At 40.1% G+C, this 25,968-nt stretch overlaps 1 protein-coding gene across 4 annotated transcripts in view; it reads right to left on the bottom strand.

The window, feature by feature from the left end:
• NOL4 (nucleolar protein 4) overlaps positions 1-23,107 on the bottom strand; it is a 173,092-nt gene extending 149,985 nt beyond the window's left edge. For 2 of the 4 annotated variants that reach the window (XM_017830633.1, XM_017830650.1), the window contains exons 1-3: positions 22,897-23,004; positions 14,200-14,301; positions 3,565-3,714 (exon numbers count right to left, since the gene is read on the bottom strand). In XM_017830633.1, the coding sequence (XP_017686122.1) occupies positions 3,565-3,714; positions 14,200-14,241 (192 nt within the window). In that variant the 5' untranslated portion in view covers positions 14,242-14,301; positions 22,897-23,004. Of the gene's footprint in view, positions 1-3,564; positions 3,715-14,199; positions 14,302-18,418; positions 18,426-22,896 lie in introns of those variants that run through there. The other 2 variants (XM_017830656.1, XM_017830640.1) reach the window with 2 other exon arrangements.
• Between the last annotated feature and the right edge of the window lie 2,861 nt (positions 23,108-25,968).

Genomic DNA, 25,968 nt, shown 5'->3' with positions numbered 1-25,968 from the left:
GTGTTTGTAAACTTCCCTGGGAACCAGGAAAATAGCTGAGATTATAAGCATCATATTAATTATTCCTTCAGTCTGGCAAACTCCAGATATGATTTAAAGTTCTTAGTTTCGTTTCACACATATAAGTCATGCCTGGTTTTTTGCTGGTGTAGACCTACCTACAGTTATGCTGGCAAGGAACACAGCCCATCAATCTTACCTTGTATACACATGAACTGAGCACAAAACCTACCAGTTAAATAGGACACTCGCTCTCTTTTGCATATTTTCAAAGTTACTCTCCCACATCATATACACAGACTTTGTACAATTCCCTTATGATGTTTTAGTGCGCTAAAGAAGAGAATGGGACTTTATTCTAAACTTAAATATTGAAGAACAGATACTTCTTTAATTTATCTATAGGGTTTGTGACAAAAATCCCAAAGTTTGATCTTGGTACATTGCTGCTCCAATTAAAACAGAAGGGCTCCCTTTCTAATACACTGCTGTTTTAGAGGTACAAACTACCCTACCCTATTTATCTTCCTGCACAGCTCTCCCATAGGAAGTCCCACACAAATCAATCAGTTGTAAAAGTGCCATTCATTTCCACACAGTTAACACAAACAAGGCAGTGCAGTTACAGATTCACTAATTGCATTTGTAAGCTGTTCTGAACACACTTTCAGAGACACATACTGATGTATATGAGCACTCCAGCACCCAGGGTGACTATCAAAAATTAAAAAGGCTCTAGTTATTCCTAGTTTGTTACTCTATATAAATGCAAACAATTGTTAATTAAGTCACCTTTGATAATTTCATTACCCTTCCAATCTTACTTGAATGTTATTAAAAATTTTGAGTGCAGGAGGTTCACTACTGAAAATAGAGGCTCACACATATATAAGCAAATTATGCACTTGAAATCAATACACTGCAATTCTTAGGGCTGTGCCATTAACTTTTCAGAAATACTCAGATACTGAAAATCCATGACAATATTTATGAACTTCAGAATTTAGCAATTTTGTACCAAATTTGTGGTGGTTTTCTCTCCAAAATTTCTTTGTTAAAATGTTTTGGTTGTCCAGTCAGAGAACAGAAGCAATATGACCATCACATGCCAGAAGTTATGACTAACAAATAGTAGTTGCAGCATACAGTTTGTCAACCATCTCTCCTGTAAAAATTCTTCACTCAAACTATTTGGTGAATACTCATGCGTGATAAATACATGCAGAGATCTCAAGGATGATTAACTTTTGACATGTGAATAAAAAAACAAGACTAAATTACTCTTGTTCCAAATTCACTTAATAAAATTAAACACCACCAAAGTACTTCAGTTTGATTTATAAAGCTTTTAGACTGTAACGTTTTGTAAGACAGTAATCTGAGATATTACCTTTTTCCTCCTTACAGTGCCACAGAGAAGGTAGATACTACGTGGCTTCCTGGAACAGACTGGCACTACAGCTCTTAATTTTTAGTAAAGGCATTTTAATGGACAGGTCCAATAAAAGGAGCATGCATTTCTCCAGATGATCTGGTAGAGTTTGAGGTCTGTTGACTTAATCTAATTCTTACATCAGGATAGAGAGCAAGAATTGAAATTAGTTTCTTCTGGAGTCTTCTTTACATTTTTTTAAATCTATGGAAGTCTTTCAAAATTATATATGTGAATCCCATCACTGGAAAATATGACTCAATGCCCTTAATAAACTAACACACAATGAAATGAATGCACAAATATTGCAGACTTCAATAATGACACAAACTTATATTTGGGCATCCTTAACAATGCACAGGTTCACATCTCAATTGCAATAAAATTGGCATTCAATGAAACTACTGAATCTGCACAAATAGTTCTCACCAAAGTTACACTAGTTGTCTTTCATGCTGTTCACAATAAACAAATTTCTTATCTGACCTGCAATCATAGGATTCTTACAGTAGTAAATATTACACTTGGCATGTATTTGTAGGATGATGACTTGAAGTATTGTATTTCTGGTTGGCAGCATTCCTTACATTTGTATATTATTCTACAAAGTTTGTGACCTATACCTTTGAGCAGATTACTGAAGTAAAACAAAATAGGAAGAGAAAGGCAAATGGAAAATATTACTTTTCTAATGCTTTCTAAAAGAGAAGAGCAAGTATCAAAATGGCTGAGGTGCCAAATGAAAATTAATTTAGACAGTTTGTGTTTGTTCACCCTGAAATAACACTCCAAGCCTTACAAAAGCACATCCAGATGAAAGATGTTTTCATATATCTATCTTAAGGTCAATACCACTGGGAAAAAATCATAAGAAATTTTGCCGAGAGCTTATCCCACAACAAACCATCTGAAATAGCCTATAAATAAAACATCTGTGAAGGGATTCAAAAATACATAGAAAAGACTGTTATATAGGTGAAAAGGAATAGTAATGGAAGAACAGCTATTTCTTACAGCTAAAATTTAATCACAAACCTGGAGTTCTCCCACATTTTGGTGACCCCTGATGAAAAACAGCTGACATAACTGCAGGTTGCTTTTAAGATGAAGAACACTGTGTTCAGGGTGACAGGCCACCTCAGGATCCTGTGCACAGCCCCCTGCCAGCCTTGTCCCGCTGGGACCGTAGGGAGAGGTACCTCAGATGCCTTGCACCCTGGCCAGGGCTGTGTGATGGGCTGGGGGCCCCTGCCCTGCTACTCTGGGTAGCCCCTCCTGCTTCAGCAACTGGAAACAGCCGGGCAGGTGCATCAAGATCAGCCTCTGAGTGTTCCTGGCGCTATCACAGCCCTGCCCGTGGAAGGCTGGCTATCCAAGTCCAGGCAAGAACACACGTTTTAAGCACCTTGCAAGAGTGTAGCAAATGTTTCATCAGTTCTCCATAAGAAAATAAAGTGTTATATTTGTGTCACTAACACAAAAGCTATTTATAGCTATTTTAAGGTAGTGACTGAACTGATTAGGTTAAGCAACAACATGCAATTAAAAATCTTAGAAACAATAATTTTTCTCTATTCAGTCAGTTTATACAGGTGTGACAGCTGCCCTCTCAATACTTCCCTTATTATACCTAGTAGCTTTCCAGCCCTTTGAATTTAGAACATTTACAAGTTTTCATACCATTAAACCGTTAGTTATACTTAGTCTGCAGCTGTAAACTATAAGGCAACTTCATTCATATGCTGAAATAGAGCAACTCATTTAGACAAGTTGTGGCAATACCTTCTAAGTCTTCTTTCACACTTCATCCTTTTAACAACAATTAATTAAGACAGAGTTATTAGAGAAATTGCCAAACCATTACAAAAATAATAAATTCTTTTCTTGTACCAATGAGAGAATCTCTATTTAAATCAATGGATCTGGCCCTTGTTACACAGAAAATGTGATTTCTAAACTATATGTTTTCATGCATTACTGAAAGATGTCTGAAATCAATTTGAGGGTGAGGGTTGCAGTACTAATAAAGTTGGAAAAAACCCCAAAATCACAAATCTCATGACATGTGACTAAGCCCAAATAATTCACATTCTTAGAGACTCATGTCCACTTTTAGTTGTTTTTTTACTTACTGCTTTATACGTTCTCTTTTGTCCAGCATGTTTTCTGATTTGTTCTCCATTAGGCCCAGTCTCAACATGCATGGAATAGATAATGTCAAAGAAATCTTCTACAACGGCCACCCGCCGTAAAGATAGCTTCTCGTCTACACCTACTCCATCCTGAAATGAAAAAAGAAAGAGAACAGAAAAAGTAAGGGAGACAAGATGAATAGATAAATTATGATAATTATGGAACACATTCATCTTTTTTAGCAGGGAGTTTAAGGCCCTTCCATTGAGACTGGGAGCTCACCCACCCTGCAAATGACCGACAGAGTATTGTAGGAAAGCCACGTGACCAGAAGGATCACATGGACCCTTGCAAGTAGTCCCTTTAGCCAAGCCAAGGCATTTAGCCTCTTCCACTCTAGTTTTAAAAAACAAAACAAAAAGTATCTGTGCTTCTTTCTCCAAATGCACAAACAAGATTCAAAGGCAGAAGCAATCCCAAACACATGGCACAAAAATGCATTATGTGGTTGTTAGTAAGGATGCAAGAGTCCTTTTATCCTCTCATTCCTTTCCCGGTAAATCTGTGCCTAGAATTTCATAAAGATATTTAATAAAAGGTTTTAATTCACAGAGCTGACTGTAATTATAAGTATAAAGGAAGTTGTCACAAACAATTTAACCTTGCAAAAATTGCTTGAAGACATACTACATGAAGACATATCACACCATGAGGAAAAGAAAGGGATGTTTTTAAAATTTGATACTTTGCACACAGATGTCCAGTTGGAAGAACTGACAGAAAAGTGAGGACACCTACCATCTGATTTTTAAAAGTCATAGTGCTACAGTAGCTAAAGACTTCTAAACAGAAACACTCTCCAATGTCTCTCAAATTAATCAGTGCAGTTCAGTTCCCACCTCTTTAATAGGACCTTCCATACGAGGTTTTATTTGTTTTACAGCTGCCCATGGACTCAGTTCTAAAGAAGGGGCAGGAACTGGGACTCTTGTTTTTCCAGAACAGACATCTATCAAGCAGGCTGCATTTTATTACGCAACATCAGTATATGAAGAATAAAATAAGAATGGCCAATTCACCTGTACTCCAACAGTGTACTTGAATTTAGATCTCTGGAAGCAGCAGTGTAACCTAACCTTTACTGTGTATTTTAAGCAATAAGGGTGCTCCAAGCTTAATATATTTGATAATACCATTACTGATGCTGTAATTCATGCCACAACAAAACTGATTTACATGGACACTTTTGTGACAAAACACATGTAATTATTGCTACAGTGACCAAATAAAGACAAAATATGAGAAATGAAAAAGTAATAACCATGTATGACTCCCAGTTGCTGTCCCTTTCTCATAATTTCTTGCTAACTCATTCCACTAAGTTTGCTGGATGTGGAAAAACAGGGTTCATTTTTCTCACTGCTCCTATTTTTATTCCACCCTTAATTACTTTAATTCTTCATATATTTCAAGGAAAGAACCCAAATAATCCCAATGGCTCCAAAGAACCCCCTAGGGTGACACAGAGGAGCTCTGACGTGTTCCTAATAGCAATGGAGAAAATGCCAGTCATTTTATAGCATAACTTTCTAAATGTGTATTACTCCAAATGACAGAGGGTTAGGAGGTGTTGATATACTACCAGTCAGACAGGTTTTATCCTGTCCTGCTCCACTATGTCCAACCTTCTTCAAAGAGGTTCCTGCCCAAAGCTACTGGTATCTTCCATCTGCACAGCAAGTTTTGCTCTTTATCCACAGGAGACAGCTGGACCAGGGCAGAACTCCAGCACACATGTAATGAAAGGGCTGTCACAGCCCTGATAGAAATGACTGTGTTGAGGATTCAGGGTGGAGGAAGATGAGGAATTCACAGTGCAGTTCCACCACACGTTAAAGCCTCAGAGAGATCATCTGGGAACAGCTGATCTGAGAAAGCAGCAAAGCTCCCAACCCATGATTAGTCTCTAAAATTTCACCAACCACCAGCTCAAAAACTTTGTGGCATTGTGACAAGTTTTGGTACAACCATCATTAAGAGTTTGCTTGGCACTACCTACCACCATTGCCTATCATTTAAAAAAAAAAATTTGCTTTAGAGATGGGGACAACATAAAATCCAGATCTTCACATCTTTAGAGGAATTCACACGTGAGCACTGTAGGGGGGCCCATCTTCAATCATTATTTTCTCACCACCCAAACAGCACAGTGGGATCCCTAATAATTTCAAACACTTTTAGTATGACGACAGTGTTATCTCACACCGCTCTCCAAACACTCAGAAGTTTATAGTGTTGATTAACTGATAAAGATTTAATCTGTTTATTACTAATGAGTTTTGTTTTATGAAATTTCCTATGAGGGAGCTCTCTTTTTTAATTAAAGAGAAAGGTATTACAACGATATTAATTTAAAACCTGAGAAGTCACCTCAGCAGAGCTGACACAGGCAAACATTACAAATACATTCAAAGAAGAAACTCGAAAATGAAACTCATTTGCTGCTTTTGGTGGCCATACTGTGCAGTGCTCTTTGGTCCTCCTACCTCCCTCCCCAAACATGAACACCCAAAGCATGATGTGGGGGTTCTCTTGAAGCTGCATTTCTTCATGCAGCTGAATAAAACAGTAAGCATTGCTATTACTTCTAAAAATGCACAGAAGTAAAATCTGCACAAACTCATGACTCCTAACTGAAGTGTCAGAAAATGAATACAAATTTTCCAAACTTTATCAGTCAAAAAGGGTAGGAAAGAAATGGTTTACATGGAGTGGAAACTGCTTCGAGGAAAAACAGAACTATTATTCATCATCTACACCTATAATTTCACCATAACTTTATCTGGTGGGGCCTGGACATGATTAGGTTGGGCTTCATTCTGTTTGGTGCTGCATAAGGCAATAAGGTAGACCTTGTTTCAGAATTCCTGCAGTGCTGCAGAAGGTGCTGAGTTGCTGTGAGAAAACAGTTCATCTGGCAACATGCAATGTTGTGCAGAGATGTAAGCCTCAACTGCAGAAGCAATACACCAGGTGAGTAACTTGAATAAGGTAAATACTTACTGACACTTTTGACATTCAATACTGACATCCCAATGAGTAAAAAGCTGGGCAAATGATACAACCTCAAGTCTCCATTTAAACCATGAAGTCTCTGAAGTGGACGCAGTTGTATCAGGCTTTCCTGCCATATGCCGTTACACTACACTTTTATCCTGAAATTGCTATTTGATAAAGGCATTAACAAAGAAGCTCTTCCCTATAAGCTAGCTTTGGGTATAAATTTTCACAGTGCCTAAGGGGACATTTTTTTTCGCTTCAACTAAGGCCAAAAAGAGTGAATGAGAAAATACATGGTAATGCTATTCCCATGACCGAAAGGCAATGAAATGTCCACAAGGGACAGGACAAGTAATAGGCTTAAACCACAGCATGGGAGATTTACATTAGACATTTGGAAAAACTTACTATTGATGTGGATAGTCAAGTACAGTAATAGTTAGCCTGGGGAGGCTTTGGGATGTATGTCACAGTGGGATTTAGAGACCAGGTTAGGCAAATATCTGTCAAGGGATAGTTGAGTAAATCCTGTCTTGGATATGCTAGATATTAATTACGTTCCTTCTTGATAACTCTAGGACTGAGAAGCTTAAATAACACTTTCAAAGTGACTTGGACACTAACAATTCTGGAATAGCAAGGAGGATATTTATAAATCACTGAGGTATTTTTAGGACTTTTGTTCAGCATGGCAAGAGTCCAAGACTCACTTTCAAAAATGACTTAGGAATGGAAGCCTCGCTGAAGGTTTCACTTCAAACACCGGACTTAGACACTTAAATCTTTTAGGCTGAGTTTCATCCCACTTGTTTCAGCCATCACTGAGGTTTGTCATGCCCTTCTCCTAAACCAGTCGTCTCAGATGCTCTCTCGCCAGCAGTGTGATAGACACTGACAAAATACAATTCATCCTTATAGCTGCTGGAACGGTTTCAATCTCTGCCAGTGAGATGCTACTTAATTCTACTCTTTGCGTTACAGGTATTCCTGTTTACTCTTGTTTTTATCTATAAACAGAAATCTTCCTATGTTCTTAGAATAAAAATAAATAGATGTTTCTTTTCATTTTCAGCCCTATAAAATCCATTTGCACGCTGAGATTAAAGAGAGATTTGCTTGTTTGTTTTTAGATACGAACACAAAGAATAAAATTCTGAACAGAAGTGAATTTTACAGAGAGTTGTGCACCCTTCAGAAAGTGCTAAGGATCCCTTTGAACAATGATGTTTGAGGAGATAGGCAGTCTCTTTTATTGAGGTGGAATATATGGGGCTTGCGGGAGTAGAGAAGGGAAGAAAGTTTGTCAGTAAAGCAGATAGATAAAACTCTTAAGACAGCAAAAAGATCTATTAAATGAAAGGTTGTCATTTTTATAGTTACTTTGCAGAGGAGAAAAAAATTTAATACAAGCCTTTAAAATTAATGCCACTGAAACAAAAGTGCTTGTAATTCCTTGCTTGAGAATACCTGCCCGATCTCATGTTAAAATTTCTTGGAGGAAATAGGTCTCATAAAACATCCTCTTGCTTTGTGAATGAATATAACTATCAGCATCTTGACAGTGTTCAAAAAATATTCCTATAAAGACATGATAGATAGAAATAGAAAATAAAAGGAAAGGCTTTGTTCATGGTTTTACACAAAATGTTCAGGTCTATAAAAAACCCTGTTGTAAAAGCATCAAAGCCAGAAGCACCTACAAAACATTAGGAGTAGATGTAAATAACAATCAACCTAAACATTTCTTTACATAATATAAATCATAGAAATCTAAGACTGCTTTGAATGCAGAAATATCATTTTTCTCATATAACCAGTTCAGACAACAGCAGAGTTAAAGCATATTTATGTCCCCACACATCTCCTGGCTAGTATCATATCTTGAATGTCTGTCTCCTGGATGGGAAACAAAGTCTTTTGCTGACTGAAGCTCCATACTCTGAATGAACAAAAAGTTTTGCACATAACCCTTCACTTTGTTAGTTTATACATAATGAGGTAGTGACATGATTGTATGCAGATGTTTTACTCCCTCTGGATTCAACACAGGAAATTTTTGTATTGTAAGTGTTCGGGGGAACCAATGGTAGCTGATATATAAACGAACCCTATATATCTGTCTGCAGAAACAAGTAAAAATAATTTCAGATTGAAAATCCCGTTACACATTATTTCCTTTATCTGCTTGCTCAGTAACTGTAAAAAATACTAATATTTAAAAAAAGGGATGACTATTTTAGAATGTCTCTTNATTCCCATAGTAATGAATAAATCTAGTTACATCAGCCCATATATTTGAATTCCCAGGTTATTAGTACATCCATTTGAATATCTAACTCATTCCTGTCAGTGCAGCGTAAACATACAAAACATCAAAAGTTATTAGTATTTGATAGATTTTATTAAGTTGCCTAAAATAAATAAATCGATCATTTCTATTCAGTTCCAAATGGAAAGTGTCTATAGCAGCTAAGGGGATATTTATTATTTGAAATTTATAGTTTCTGTTCCTCATTATATGATGTTTGAGCAGAAAATCTCATATTTTACCAGCAGATGGAGACAGGAAAAATCAGAGTTATATTAAAGCAGAACCATTTCCAGCTAACAAGTTCTCCCTCTGGAACCTTTAGAGCAAGAAACCCTACGAGGACTAAACAAATAACCTAGGATATAGCAGCAATGAGTCAAACTAATTGTAAAAATAGATTATGAAAATAAAGGGAAGTAAAATGGCAAGTAGATTTGCCATTTGAGATGAGAGACTAAAACCAACAACAGACACAAAGTTTGGGGATACTATGAAAGCTGTAGGTAAGAAAAAGTCCTCTGACTGTCTTTATAGGTGAGTACAAGACACCCAATAAAGAGCATGAGAAATCAAATCAATACTGAGCAGAAATCCTTTTCTCCTTTTATCTCTTGTACCAGTTCAGATGCTGGTAAAGCACCAAGGCCAAATCTCTGTCCATAAACAGTAAGGGGTGTATGCTGGGTGCCATATAAGTCTAAAATATCCTGCCCAAAAGGGCTATTCTATTATGTCCTTTCAGGTGAGGTCATCATCTGGTGTCAATCACTAGCTTTATTAAATTAAACACTTGCAAATAGAGAAAATGGGTTGTGAAATCCGGCTTGCCCAACTGCAAAGGGAAGGTCTGTCGTTTTTCTTTCCTTGAAGTGTAGTAAAATGGGCCTGGAGATCATTTCATGGTATACAAGGTACTTTCAAAGGTATCTTCAGAGGCCCCTTTGGCATAAACAGGATAATAACCCGACCAGTTGTCTCTGAGATAAATACTTAAAGCTCTTTCCACACTGAAAAAGGGTAGAAACTTCTCTTTTTCATCTTTCTTCAGAAGGGGCAACCTGATGCAAAGGAAGTTCAACCTGAACCTGAGGAAGAACTTCTTTACCGTGCAAATGACCACACACTGTAACAGGCTGCCCAGAGAGGTTGTGGAGTCTTCGTCACCAGAGATATTCAAGAACTGTCTGGACACAATCCTGTGCAATGTGGTCTAGGATGACCCTGCTTGAGCAGGGAGGTTGGACCAGATGACCCACTGTGGTCTCTCCCAGCCTTACCCATTCTGTGATTCTGCAATAGGCAGATCTATCATCATCCGTGTTAGTGCAGGAGGAGAGATCTGAAATGAAACATGGAAAGTGGCTGCCAACTCTTGTGTCTCCTACTGAAAACAAGCAAGGAAATGGGAAGCAAGAGGCAATTTTAAAAAGATGCCTCAAGATGAAGGGCACGCAGAGCACTGAAGGTAAGAAGACCCTGGTGAGGAACACAGGGACAGGCAGAGCCCTGGTTACACTTTTCATAGTTAAGAGTTCCTTCTCAACTGAGGTCTGAATACTCTTTTCTCTCAGCACACTAACACTTGATTATTTTTTTCCTTAGGTGTTTAAATATTTACACAACCATTCTGAACAAAATCAGGTCACAAGACAAGTCACACTTCACTATTTGTGAAGTCTGTTGCTGCAGGTGAACCATGAGCTGTATCTCCGTGAACAAGTGGGGCACCACAGGAGCAGCACATCTGTAGCACAAAGCAGTTGATACTAAGGAGTTGATGGCACACCATAAGTATTTCAGGCTGTCTCTAACCTGGTCCCCTGCAATGGACACACACATTCTGGGTCACAACCCAGAACACCTGGAACAAAGAGCAGTTTTCTTTTACTAAAAGGAATCCATTTATGCACTGAAAAAACACTGCAGTATGAAACAAAGCCCACCAAGGTGGTCTGTTCCACAGACCTATTCATTTTCCAGACTAAAATGTCAGTCCAGATGCAGTTGTATTTTCCTTAGTAAGACAACAAGATAAGATTTTTCACACAAACACACACACACACACACACATACACACACACATTGTGGTGAACACTACCCAAACCGATGAGGAAAATACTTAAGGATCTAGCTCAGGAACACACATGGCCCTGGTGTGACTAGGGAGAGCAGAAGGATAATGAACAAACACCTGTTCTGAAGTAGAGACCATATTTGCCACATTACTCCCTCTACATGCCTCCCTCTCCAGACAATTCCCACCTCCCCAGCCTGTTAAAACAACAGATGATACTGCCATCATTAGATGAAGTCTAATTTGAGCTGGCCTTTGTTCCTTTTCTTTATTTTTTCACAGAGAAAGTAAATTAATGCTCTATTCTGTCTACAAAAGTTTGTTGAGTCAGTGTATTTAGTACAGGAAAAATTAACCCAGGCACTACATGCTTCATATTCAGTGAAATGTATGCGACAATTCCATTCAAACCAAACCTAGAATTGGACAGAGAGAGAGAGGAAGTGCACATATAGCACCCATGGGGAAATGGCAGTTTTCACTTCAAAGGTGAATAATTGAAAAAAAAAATGCAATTTGTTGCATTACCTTTTTTTTCACTTGAACTTAAATATAATTTACCAATTAATTCTTCATTTTAAGAAATCAACTTGAAAATAATTTCTGATCTAAGAAAATTCAAGAGTTTGTTCTGAAGTTTATATATTTTAAAAGAAAAGCAATAACTACATTTTTTTGATAACCAGACTATTATTTCCTGTTCCCTGAAGGGTGCCGTATCTTTTCTAGTGGGTTAGTTTTCTATTAGAAAGAATTAAATTTTGACTTTGAAGTTGTTGGTTTTGGGGTTTTTTTAAAATACTCAGTACAGTTCTGGAAACATCCAGCACACTTCACTTGCCCACTTCAAACTCACTATTTGGTAAGCAGCTGAGAGCTAATAAACCTAGCTTGGACATTAAGGATAACTGAACTGAGTGTAACACAGCCAAATTTAACTGAAGCATTTTGTTTAATTTTACATTCATGACCAAAGTTTTAATGCACCTATTCCTTGATGACTCATTAAAGGAGTCATCTAGGTATGAGGACCTTCTACCAGAATGTTCTGTAATTGTGTGAATTCTAAGAAATTGCAGTTTTTAAGCTTAAAAAACTGTCAAGATTTCAGTTCTACCATGAAAGGGGTTGAAAAGGTGTGAAAATTCATCTCATTAAAGTAATGTTATTCTTTTACTGAAAGTGAATTTGAACATAAAGGTAAGTATTAAGATAGTTATAAAATAATGTATCTCCTAACTAAGACACTATAAAAGGTTCAAAGAAAAGATTCTGAGGCTGGAGGTAATCTTTCTGTGTACAGATTTCTTCAGCTGTTCAAAAAACTGTAAACATACCATCAGGCTTAGTCAAACAATAGAAAGATAACAACTCACTGAAGCACAAGTGTCCACTCAGTGTATGAGTACTGAAATGACATTCTCTTTTTCATGTCTTCCTACTCTTCATACATTTAAACTACATATGCCAAGCTGTAAACAGTTACTCCAAGACTTTTCCAGAGAAGACTGCAATGCCAAGCTAAATGCTTGGCAGGGGAACTGCCTTTTCAATCCCACAGCTAATCTGCAAAGGTCAACTACTCTTGGTGAGTATTCTAAAGGGAAGGGACTTCAGCTCCCCACTCCGACAGCTCAGCAAACTGTACATTAATTCCCATGAAACTTTGTTTCTAAAAGTTTCTAGCAATTACAATGCATAAAAAACTTAGTTTTACTTTAGTTCAAAATAGACAGTTCTTTGTATCTTTGATTAGCATGAAAAGATCTGATTTTCCTGAATAAGGGTACAAGGATAAAACAACTAATTCTCTTCAAATATTTTTGACTGAAGGAGATTTTAAAATGAATAGGCGTGAACCCTGAGTGGGCCTGTTTAGTATGTTTAGGGTATTTTTCCTAAATTATAATATCTGGTATTGTCACCAGCTCAGCATAAAAGAAATGGACAAGCTACTAATTAAAAGTTAACTCTTAACATTCCCATCATGCTCAAAAAATGAACAATTCCATAACTGTATTTTAAAGTGTGCTATACTTTACAGGTATTCAAGCACTAGGGGAATGCAATGTAGATCTATAATGCCACCTTTTTTCAGACTGATGAAATGCAACTACTGCATACCAAAAGTAACCTAATTCAGAAATGAAGCTTAAATAATGAGAAATCATTACCCCAAAGCGCTGCCTGCAAAATTAAATGTATATTCTAAAGTTATATTCAAAATACTCATGCAGGGGTGTTTGCAGAGGGCACTTTTTTAATAAATAATGTGATATGCAAGTACTAAGTGTTACATGCAGCAATCAGGTGCTAAGAGGATACCACACCACAGATCAACACTGCTCAGTGACAAAACTTCTAAAAAAAAATAAATTGCTTCAAAATCCTAGCCAATTGATAAAATACTTCAAAAAGTCAGGGGAAGGGGATGAATCAGAAGACTGCTAATGGGATGGAGTGGTTTTGTATCTAGATCTCTGGGTGCAACTCCAGCAAGGGCTTTTGTCCCTTAAAGTTGCTTCTTCCTTTCACCTGCTGCCTACCGCAAGGAACAGCCCTGGGGTGGCAGGGAGATGAAGTGTGTGACCTAATCTCTCCCATCGATGTTTCTACAACAGCTGTTCACTTGCTTACACAAAATGAGTTCATGGTCTCAGCCCAGCTCCCAGAGGACAGCTGTCTCCATCACCAAAACTACTGCTACAACAGACCATTAGGTGCCATTAATTGGTAACCTCATTAGAATCACCAGTAAGACACTGAGGATCAAATTTTAAGCTGCACTGGTGCTGTAAAGGCAGCTTATGGTAGGGACAGATGAGAAAACATCAGTGACTTTGTGTGACCTGTACAAAGCCTTGGCGCTGATACAACCCAGGCACTGGTTCAGCAACCTCACTTGCAAGGCCAAGCACAGAATAAGGACAACTGGCCCCAGTTCCAAGGCCAAAGGGGACAGGAGTCTCCAGGGCACCCATGTTCCATGCATGTCCTGGTTCTCTGACCACATTACCAATATACTTCCCACACTGGAAAAGAGCTGCTTGTTTCAGGGAGCAAAGAGGCACTTCCCAGACTAAATATTCTTAAACTAACAGCTTCCAATGGAGATCCCTCTAGATTTCTGCAAGGACAAATGAGTAGGGATTATGAAGGGGCTCACTGTAATTGCACAGGTAATGTTACCTGACATGGGATAGAGGTCACTGGGGACTCAGCAGTCTGCATGGGTCACTGACTTCTGCCTGTATGTGGTTTTAGCAGCAGTGGTGTGACAGCCCTGATGACCTACAAACATAAACAAAGTAGGAACTGTAGAGATTAGGGTCTGTTCTCAGATGAAGCAACACAGTACACAAAAAAATCAGGCAAAACACTGGATACTCAATCTCTCCACCAGGACTGAAATAGAAGCAGCAAATATTATGTCATATATTGGCGATAAGGTTTTTGGTGTAGCCAACAATGCCATGGACCAAATATATAACCATGGTCTTCAGGAAAATTCATCACAGAGGGGTGCAAAATTATCCTTCCAAAAATACACAAAAAACCCATAAGTTATCTCATCCTCCCTCTGACCTGAGGGAGGGCATCATCAAACTAAATTAATTGGTTAATAAAGAATATTCCTTTCTTAAATTAGTTTTGTTAATATTTTTGTGTGCGTGCACAGACCCGATTTTACAAAATGAAATTATCTCACAGACTTATGTGGGGCTTTTTAATAACTTATTTGTTGGAGTTTTCTTTAATTAAATTACATTTCCCTAATTCTGTGGTTTTTCTCACTCCTGCAACACTCTTCTGTCCTGAGAAGAACAAGTGCCCCAGGCAAAAATCCTGTGCTCCTGCAAGGAAGCATTGTTGCAGATAGTCGGATCATTTACACCACTTTTTTCTCCATCTCTTCTTCCTCCCTTCCTCAATCATAAATAAAGTCCACAGCATGAAGAGGCAAATCCTTGCCAGCAGAACCAAGTTTTGAAAAACACTGCTCCACCATATGTTCAGTCCCGACCAGCATGATAGTTAGGAGGCTGACATCTGCAGATGGGGAGTTCATACCACCATTCAGCACAAACATGCTGCTACTGTACACTGAAGTCGGTATTAGCCAGTCTTTGCTTAGGAGAAATTTTCAGCTCTGATCTACAATTTCACCTTGCCAACTAATTTTTGTTACAGTGTTGTAAATGAAATAGATATAAAAAGAATCTTAGAGAAAAACGGTGGCAGTGATTGAAAAAGGGAGCCCTTATGAATCCTTTTGGTAATCTCCTTTAGAACGAAAATTCTTCGGTATCAGATATTACATTGAAGCTGTTTGTGTAACAGGAAACATTGTTAATGTTACAGATGATGAACCTTCATGAAAGTCCACCAAACTCTATTTGGTCTTAGGCTTACGCACTTAGAGAATACAACCATCCCAGTCTCCTGGACTTCTTTGCAGACCCGGTAAACTCAGTTTTTCTCTAACTAAGATGTATCAACCTTGCAGTAAGCACTTAAGAATATAAGTTATTCTTTTCTTCCTTAATGCCCTTCTGAAAGCAATGAGAATAGTCTACTTAAACGTTTGTAGGAGTGAGAATGATTCTTCTTAGAGAAGGAGTAAGATAAAATGCATTTTCCCTTCTACTTTTTAATTTTTCTTCCCCCTGCTCCTCTCTCAGTCCATCTGCAGCTCCTCATGCAGTCAAAACATCCAAGCATGACTTTTTCCAGGGCTTAAACAGATTTATGGTTAGCAATTTCCACAGGGGTTGTGTGCATGTTCTCCCAGGCATGCTCAGGCACCAACACTCATCAGAGGGCTGGAAATCAAAATCTGTGTCTGTTACGCCACTGGCAATGAAATTCAGTGGGTTCATGTTTATTGTGTGCCTCATTCAGACCTTTGCTGCATAGCAGTCCCCTTCTTCAAAAGGCTATACCTAAAAGATATGCCTCTGGGTGAATTTTCTTTAAAATGTTTTGCAGTCTTATCTAATCTGATTATTAAATGGGAGAGTGAATGGAACTACTTTCCTTTATTATATTGCTCTGAAACTGAACAGGACAATGTCTGAACTGTAAATTCCCAGTAGAAAGGAGTTCGATCTTCAGTTACACAAATTTGACTCAGAACTTTTCCTGCATCAAATCTGGAGCATGCCCTGAGCAGCAAACAGTTCAAAACAGTGATCATTACAACACTGACCTTGCAAATGCTGTTTTATCAGGTAAATTCAGTTTTTTAGTTTTTGTAAGTAACAGCTTCCTGGGGTTTTTTAATGCAGATAAGAGGTACACTCCAGTTCTGAACACTAGTTATGCTGCCCACCATCCTTTTTCTTTTTTAACAGAATTAAAGAAACAGTCAAACCATTATTTTCTCAACACTACTGCAAAAACAGGTGTTTTGAATAAGCAGGTAACCAGATTTACTCAATATTTGATGCATGATAAAAGACAGGAAATCAGAGTATTTGCAAGTTGAAGACTGCCTGTTAATCAGATGTTTGAGAGTCTCTGCCTTAATCTACCCATGCCCACAAATTTACTACCATACACTATTGCTTTGCACGCTAATATTAGTATATACACCGCAGATGATGAAAGAAAAGGAAAGATGCAGTTGAAATAAGGCTGCTCTGTCTAAAGTTCATGCTTATTTTCTCATACCTACAATGATTAATATGCAAACTATATGAGGTTTTGTAATTATTACTACAATTCTGTGCTCAAAACAAGAGCCAAACAATATATTAACATATGTATCCTTACATATTAACAATATGCATCCTTACTTAGACTTTCTCTCTTTATATAAAAACGATAAAGTTTTAAATTTCTCAGCTGTTTGCAAGAACAGGAAGAAAAGTTGAAACATAGGATTAGAATTCAATTATGTATTAAATGCAGTATAATGACTATACTATTCATCAAGTTCGTAAGAATTTGGTGCTCTGTCACCCAATATCTTAGTTTAAACCACTACATTCAAACTGTAGCGAAACCATAATTCACCAGTATTAAGTGACCTGCCCATTTTCTCACTCCTCTGTGTATTCTGGCTGCATCAAGTTAATGGGACACAGCGCTCGGATGTCTTCAGTAATGACAGTAATGTTTCTCTCCCTCTCATGACATACACATGATGTGTACAGCCTGGCTGATGGATATGGCCATCCAAGCCAGAGCCCGCTGCAATTGATGGTTTAGCTTGCAGTGTGATATGGGATCTCTTGAGAGGGATAGAACTACACAAAACCAGGGACAGATTAAAAAAAAATCAAATGGTGACTTAGTCCATCCCCTGACAGAAAAGGGATTGCCATCTGTTGCTCATGATGTATTTTCTTGTCTTAAATGACTCATCTGAGGTAGGTTTCCTCATTGCCTCTGAGAGACTATTTGACAGACTAGTAGAGGTAAATACAGAAACTTTGACTGAGCCCATGCCAAGAGTCTGCTACAAAAGGTTTGTAGACTGTTGTGTTGCTGTTTCTTAGTGATGTTCACTTGGAAGACAGACACAACACTAACCCTCTCTAGTACTCATTTGGGGAATAAAGTTTCTCTGTCATACTAGATCAGATCTGCTGAGAAGGAATTAGCAAGGGCCTCTTGGTGGCAGTGAGAAATAGGTGATCACCTCCCTAAGGCTTTGCCATGTCACCGCCTTGTTTAATTCCAGTGTATCTCCCAGTTCCTGCTCTGCTCCTGCCAAAAACAGCTTCCCTTGCACGGGGTCCAGTACATTCTTTCTTCACAAATAATAGCATAATTTAAAATGCCATTGAAGACTCACATTGATTTTAATAAACTATGGCTCAATCTCACAAATTGTCCTATTTTGTCCGAAATTATGCTCTGCCTGCAAAGGACTAGGGACACACCATCAATAGTTTTAGTTCCTCAGCAAATACAGAAATCACAGTTTCACATACACATTAGAGATGGTTAAGGGTATAAAACTTCAAGTTTATCTTACAAGGAAAGGCAACATTTGTTTTCATCTAGCTGCTGCTGACAACATGAATATTTTTATTCTGCTGAACAAAACATTAACAAGGACTGAATTTTCAAACACAATATTTTTTTCCTTTCTCCATCAATTTAACATTAAACTGCATCTTCTGATATAGTGCTGTGCTTACAAGAAGCTGCAAGTTGCTTTTCTCAAACTTTCACCTTTTCTTTACGTCAAGCTTGATTCTTCCTGGACTACGTTTCCCAAGACACACTGCAGAAGGAGATCATGTGTTTCATGACACATTTAGTAAAATCAAGGATGCCAGTGTAGTAGAAATTCTTGTGTCACATCTCTCTCTTTGTAAATGCATTGCACCCACTCATTTGCTTGCACTTTGTAGCAACCGCTCTCCCCAAAAAAACTAAGAAGGCTTTGCTGCACTTGCACCAACAGAGAGAATCAGCTATGGGGACTGACTATATACTTTATCTACATGATTTAAGCCTTGTCTGCTCTAAGAGAAATATGTTATTTCTTAATTGATGAATCACACCTGCTACCCAAACCACATACAGGACCAGTTCTCCCTCACTAGGACAACTCTAAATTCAAAATCTGTGTCTACAACTGCCAAACTAGCACGGATCAACAAGAGGATTTAAAAAGACCATGCAGGCAAGCCCTGTTCTGTGCAAATAGCCTACTACAGTACTGTATTTTGTGTGTGCTACAATCTTTAAAGGGAAATGACACAGTCATTTCCCATCAAATCAAATAATTTCTAACTTTTCATTGGGGGTATTCTGCATGCATCCTGGAATTCGCTTTCTGAGGAGACATCAGGCACAGCTGCACGTCTGATAAATATGTGGGCTTGTTTTTCATGTAGGAGGGGTGTGTGTGAAATTAAATTCAATTTGATTCAACAGTATTTTACTGGCATGGCAAGCTGGCTAAATGTAGCCTAAGAAAAATGAACAGACCCTTAAGGTAGCTGTCACCAGCTGATACAATGCATTTCAGATGGGGTTTCATTCTGTATCTGGGGTTTTAGCCCATCTATCTATTCCCCACTACAGCCCATTTCCCATCTTGTTCAGTCATTTTTAATAGTAACCTGCCATCTGAGAGCACTTCACAACACAATGCCATCATTACACTCTCCTCCAGGGGTCAGAAATAGTTTTTCTTCAGGTTTTTTTGACAAATACATTTTATGATTTCTGATGATACCCCAAAAAAATCCTTTTGTTTCTCCCACAGATATTGAATGTTGAGGCAAAAGGCTTTGCTCTATTTCATTTTTCCTGGTAGGTTTTGTGCTCAGATGCTCCTTTTTTTTTCTCCCCCATTTTTTTTGTTTTCTTGTTTCTGCTTATACCGTATAGACATTCCTTCTCCATTCAGTGTATGTTTCAGCCTTTGTATTCACTGAAATAAAAAAAAAACCTATTACAACAACAGTATCCAGTCTAGCATCCCATTGTTTGCTTCCATCCTTCCCAGACCTCAGTTAAACCGAGTATCATGAGTTAGAGACAGAATCATAGAACCACAGAATGAATTGGGTTGGAAGGGACCTTAAAGATCACCTAGTTCCAACCCCCCTGCTATGGACAGGGTCACCTTCAACTATATCATATTGCTCAAAGCCCAATCCAACCTGGCTAAAACCCAAACTAACTTCTACGGATGGAGCATTCACATCTCCCTGGGCAACCTGTTCCAGTGCCTCACCAACCTCATTGTAAAAAATCTCTTATGTCCAGTCTAAATCTACCCTCTTTCAGTTTAAAAGGACTGCCCCTTGTTCTGTCACTACAGGCCTTGGTGAAAAGTCTCTCTCTGTCTTTCCTGCAAGTGCCCTTCGAGTACTGAAAGGCTACAATAAGCTCTCCCTGGAGCCTTCTCTTCTCCAGGCTGAACAACCCCAGCTCTCTCTGCCTGTCTTCAAAGGAGCGGGGCTCCTGCCCTCTGATCTTCTTCATGGCCCTCCTCTGGACCTGCTCCAACAGATTCATGTCTTTTCTGTGCTGAGGACACAGTGTTCCAGGTGAGATCTCATGAGAGCAGAGCAGAAGACTCACGTCCCTCAACCTGCTGTTCACGCGGTAGTGACGACTAGAAGGAACCATCACAATCAACTCAGCTGATGCTATGTATAACTCAAGCTACATAAATTCTCCAAATTAATTCTTGTGAGTTATTGATGCTGTATCTACTGTAGCAATTTATTTTGCATTTTTGGTCCCCCAGAAGTCAACCTATTACTATGATGAGGCCAATAAATAAAGGCATTGATGTTGCTTTCACACTTGATCCTCCTGTGCTCCTGTGTTGCAGCAGAAGGAATGTCTCCTGCTTGTGGTGAGACAGGACCTGGGAAATAGGGTCTTCAGCGAGCTATTTACTACAGTGCTCTCCTTCTCCAGGTCTTGCTTTATGATGCAGCATACTCTGGGAATTTTTTTCATATTAAGCTTTTACAATCTGATTTGTCAACTTCAGAAACTGAAGCTTCTAGACACCCCTATTATGAGGCTGAGCTTTATATAATTTAAGATGTATTCAGTGTTCCTATCTCTATAATTTAATTTGTCTAGTTTTATATTTTGAGCACCTTCTGAATTTTTTTCAAAGAGCTTACTAGGCGTTATGTCGAAAGGATTCTGCTGAAATTATATCCTTTGTTTTCTCATCTTTCGTTATTTATGGCCTTTGTTTTAAGGATAATTATTTAACCGATGTTCGAATTAATGAAACAAGGTATGGAAAATCATTAAATTGGCCTGAAAAATCTTATGATTTAGGAAAAAAACACACTCATATTATTTCCTTGTTTCCAAGTCTACAGGGTCCACTTGGGATATTTGCGGAGTTTAAAGTGAAAGTTCTCAAGCAGCAGCCTGCAAGACCATTTGTGGTTTATAAATCAACAGTATCAGCTTCTAGAACCACACTAATCACCTGCACGTTATACACTCAGCAGTCAAAAGGCTGATAATGAAATATCCACGGTCCTTGAGAGATTTTGAGAACTGACAGGGAGTTGTTGCTAAGACTGACAATCTCTTCTGTACAGCTGTGGGGATTACTAAAGGATTTTTGTCTGAGTTTTTTTAACACAAAAGTAGAATTTTCACAAGCATTTGACTAGAGATGGGATTTTTAAAGAAAAAATTACAAACACCATGGGACTCACAATGAAATTGTAACAGTTGATAACACTCCACTTTGGAGCTATTTTAACACCTATAAAGAAGGAGAAAGTGTCCTGTTCTTTTTTGACATTAATTTCTTTAGGACACAGATACGGTTTTGTAGTTAGTTTTTCATAAAGGAGTTCAATTTTTATTTTCATGTGTGAAATTATTATTGGTCAGATATTTTACTATCTTTTTAGATCCCAGCTGTGTTCTATTAAAGACAATGACAGTCCTGCAGCTGTATTCGATGACACGCAATCCAGCATTTAGTGAAGCCGATAAAATATAGTTTTCTCATATTACAGCTAAAAGAGAAACCTCATCTACTACCTGGGACTAAGGACTCCTATCCACCCACTTTTCCCAGTTCCTTGGCTGCCCTCTCAGCTACAAAGAAGGGATTCACAAGCCTTCTTCAGGGGACAGACCTGGCTTCAAAATATATCAGGTTACTACTTGCATGTCAGGGATCCAAGGGGACATTTTCCTATCATAACAATATGCAAACATTTTTATTGCCTGTAATAGCCAATTTAGTACCTTGAGGGCCAAAATGGAGCAACACTACTTTTCAGCAAGAGCTATAACTATATACTGTACTACATACCATATAGCCACCCACACATAGTAAAAGACCACCAGGGCTGGTAAGCAGGAGATATCTCAAGTGCTGGGTTCTGGTAAAAGCAGAAAGCGAGGTGAACACCAGCAGTGACAGTGGTGCGAGGTTTTATTTCCATTCCCTGCATCTCAAATCATGCCAGTCACGACATTTTCATCACTATTTACAGCAAGTACTTGTAGCTGCCGTAATACTGGGCAGCCCTACATGTGTAGTGTAGTGTGTCATACATCTGCTAGAAGGGTCTCGTGTGTCATCATGGTGAATTTACTTAGGAGACTTGGGGCTTGCTCCCAAAGTCAAGGGCTTCCTTAAGTCAAACTGATAGTTCCCAGAAGCCTGTGCAAGACAGCCATGTTGCAAGTGCACTCTAGGAGTCCAGGACAGCCCTGATGAAACAGGTACCAGCTGTATCCCCATATATGCACAGCAGCACCCATCCTTTGCTGGGAACAGGGCTGGCTGGTGCTGAAACATATCCATGGCTACCCACACAGCTGCTTGGACAGAGGAGGGCATCACAAGCAAGTCCAGAGGAGGGCCACAAAGTTGATCAGAGGACTGGAGCACCTCCCCTGTGAAGACAGGCTGAGAAAGTTGGAGCTGTTCAGCCTGGAGAAGAGAAGGTTGCGTGGAGATCTCATAGCAACCTTCTGGTGTCTGAACAGGAAGCCAGAGAAGGACTCTTCATCGGGAACCGTAGTGATAGGATAAGGAGTAATGGGGAAATTTAAGTCAGATATTAGGAAGAAATTCTTTACTGTGAGGGTGGTGAGACAACTGGAACAGGTTGCCTGGGGAGGCTGTGGATGTCACAACCCCGGCAGTGTTCAAGACCAGGTTGGATAAGGCCTTGAGCAACCTGGTCTAGTGAAAGGTATCCCTGCCCATAGTGGGGGGTTTGGGCCTAGCTGATTTTTAAGGTCCACTCCAACCCCTTAACATTCTGTGATTCAATGATTCCATCACCCACCCATCTCCACCGCTAGCATTACTCAGGGAGCTACCAGTGCCAGCAGTAACCACCACGCCGGGCAGGCACAGGATATTTGCTGCACTGAAAATACACCGGAGCTGATGTTTTACTTTACCGCACGGTATTCCCTGCCCGCCGTGGGTGCTGGCTGACGGCTCCGTGCTGGCTGGCTGACGGCTCCGTGCCCACGGCGGGGGCAGAGGATTCCCCCCGCCGCCCCTACCACCCGCAGCCCTTTCCCTGGAGTGCTGGCACAGCCTCGCCGCCCGGGATGCGGGGGGGAGCGGGGGGAGCGGGGGGCGAGGGGGCGGCGATGGCCGCACAGGTGCTGCCGCAGCCCGTCGCCATGGGAACGGCGCTGCCGAGGGCGCGGTGGCCGAGCCCGGCCGGGCCCCCCCGCCCGCGAGTGGGAGCGAGGAGCGGGTGTGTGCGTGTGTGTGTGTCCCGGAGGTATTGCACTGTTTCCATAGGAACAGGCGGGGGGAGGCGATGGCGGCACGGCCGCACCCTCTCCCCGCTCCCCCTCCCCCGTGCCCTCAATGCCAGCCCGAGCCCTGAATCGATTAGTGGAGCCGGCACTGGGCTGGGAGCGGGGAAAGGGCTGTGTCCCCCTCGGGGCAGCCCCGGCACCCAGCTGGTGTGGCGGCTGCGCTGCCTCCCGCGGGGGGACCCCAGGACGTGGGGTGGCCCCGGCAGATGGTCCCTCCGCAGCCACCCCCCATGCCCGTTCCGTGCCCGGCACGGTGAGTCCGGGGACAGGCGCTGGGGAGCACCGGCCGCACCCCGGGACACCCGCGGGGAGAAGGGGCGGGGGCACACAGACAACAACAACAAAACCCCGTCCCCGCACGGCTGTTTACGGCACCATATGGCTGCAGGGGGAGGGGTGAGGGACATGTCTGCCGAGCCGCCGCGCTCATTATGTCCGATGGAGTCACGGTCACCGCGCCTCCGCCCGCTCCCGGGGCTCGGGGGGACACCCCGCTCCCGGCACACACGGGTGGTGGGGCACGGCGAGCCCCGGGGCGGAGGGACACCGACAGCCCTGCGATGGGCACTCCAGGGAATAAACACACTACCCTGGTGCAGTCGGGGAGGGAAAATTCAGCCCCTTCCCCAAAGTCTACCTCTATTTCTGTTAAAATCTATGTATATCCTTGGCGTAAAGAGGAAGGTATGGGATAGAGCTCTATTTTAGATCACGACGGGGCGATGCTTGAAACGAAAAAAGGAAAATACAAAATAAAGAGGTTGCCTGCATTTTTTTGTCGATGTGGTTTGACACGAAAACCTGACCCATTTGGGGGCATTTCTGTATATGGTTGACACGTATGAAGGACTAGAATCGAAGTCCTAGGCATCAAACGCTACACTGAGATCCACAGCGATTAAGGCTATTTTTTTCCGAGCGAGGCAGTCATTCATTTCAGAGTAATCCTTGCTGCACAACGCTGATGGAGGCATGCTCCGTGCAGCGCATCCTGCCTCTGGAGAGCTTTCTCGGCTGGGGCAGGGGAAATGCTCTGAAATGGCTTATGTCTTTCCTCTCAATGATTCATAAGATAGGTGCTGAACCTCACCATTATTAGAGAGATAAAATCCACAGACTATGAGGTCTGATAATAGGCAACTATACTGCTATCCATATTACCTTGTAAAATTGAAGTATTGATTTTTTTAAAGCATGGTTTGCTACTTAGCAGACCAATCCCACTACTATTGTAGTCAGTGGGATTTTGCTATTGACTTCAGTGGGAACAGCTTTTTGCCTTTAACATGGTCTATTTCACATTATTATGGTAATGTTATTCAGCAGTTCTTAAAATTGGCCTTCTTGGCCTTAGACATTTTAAAAGATTAATGTACAAATTATTTCAGCTCAAATTATTCACCTCATTTCTGCTCATGTTATGTCCAAAGTTTTGTTTGGATAAATTCAATAGATAACTTAGTACTCCAGATGGTTGTGGGTGGGTTGGACCTAATAGATTCTCCAGTTACAAGTTTTTAAGTGTTTTTTTTTTGTTTTGGTTTGGCTTTTTAATTTTACAGAAGCCTTGATTTAGAAACCCATTTGTAGATCTCCTCTTGTGTGCAGCTTTGACTGCATTTGGTTGCTCACCAAAATAGCAAGCCTTCCAAAGCAAGATTAAAAATATTAAAATGCAGCCAGTGCAGGGAGTGGTTCAGTTCAACTGAAGCCACACAAACGGGCTGATCCTCCTGCCCATAGATAATATAAATTTGAATCTTGGCACGTGCCATTGGATTGGAATTCTAAATGAGAAACAGCAGGCCTTGAGGTCTGGAAATAAAGGCGATACAAGGAAAAGAAACAAACCTGTTCTCTGCCTATTAGTAAATAATAAACTGCAGCAGCAAAGACAAATTACAAGGATGGAGGAAAATGCGTAGCACTGCAGACATCAGATAGATATTGGGACTATGACATAACAGGAAACACGTCCAAATTCAAACTGCAGGGTGTATCTAGCAGCTATAACACTTATCTGGGTATTTGTGTAACTACAAGCTTTTTAGTGTCTAGCAACATTCTGCTTAGCTACTTTTTCTATATCATGCTGTGATACTCATTGAGCTAAATGTTGACAACTAAACTGTAAGTTGTAATAAATAATTTGGAATAGACACAGAATTTATCCAAAAAACCTGCTGAAGTCAAGAAAAAGGCCCATCCCCAAAAAACATGCTTCATTTTCCTCACATTTTCCAGGCAGGAAATCTTAAGGTTGTTCTGTGCTTATAGGTGGCTGACAGGTATGCCCTAGCTGCCTAAATACTGGGTTTGAAGATCAAAAGTAGTTTATTACCAAATTAACAGGAAGCATCAGCCTTCTTTTGCCTGGTTTACTTCATTAGCTTTATTATTATTACCGTGAAATGTGTAATAAGTGTTCTCCAGGCTTATTTTACTTTCCTCAGCCTCCACCTCTCCTGAAGCTGACTTTCCTGCTTTTGGATGAGCTCACAGGAAGCTATTAAGCCAAAGTTTGTTTATACTTGATTGGCTTTAACACTTCACTCCATTTGTTCTCTCATCTCACTTTTCTTCTGCTCACATTAGAAGCAGGATTGCTCTAATGCAAATATAGTTCAAAGAGACGGGGAAAAGGGAAGGAGATCTGAATTCTTCCCACAGCAGATGTCCTAATGTGATATCCATAGG

Source organism: Lepidothrix coronata, unplaced genomic scaffold (genome assembly GCF_001604755.1).
Source record: "Lepidothrix coronata isolate B3197 unplaced genomic scaffold, Lepidothrix_coronata-1.0 Scaffold6, whole genome shotgun sequence".
NCBI lineage: Eukaryota > Metazoa > Chordata > Aves > Passeriformes > Pipridae > Lepidothrix > Lepidothrix coronata.
Note: the sequence above shows the minus strand (reverse complement) of the source record. Positions and strands in the feature narration are given on the sequence as shown.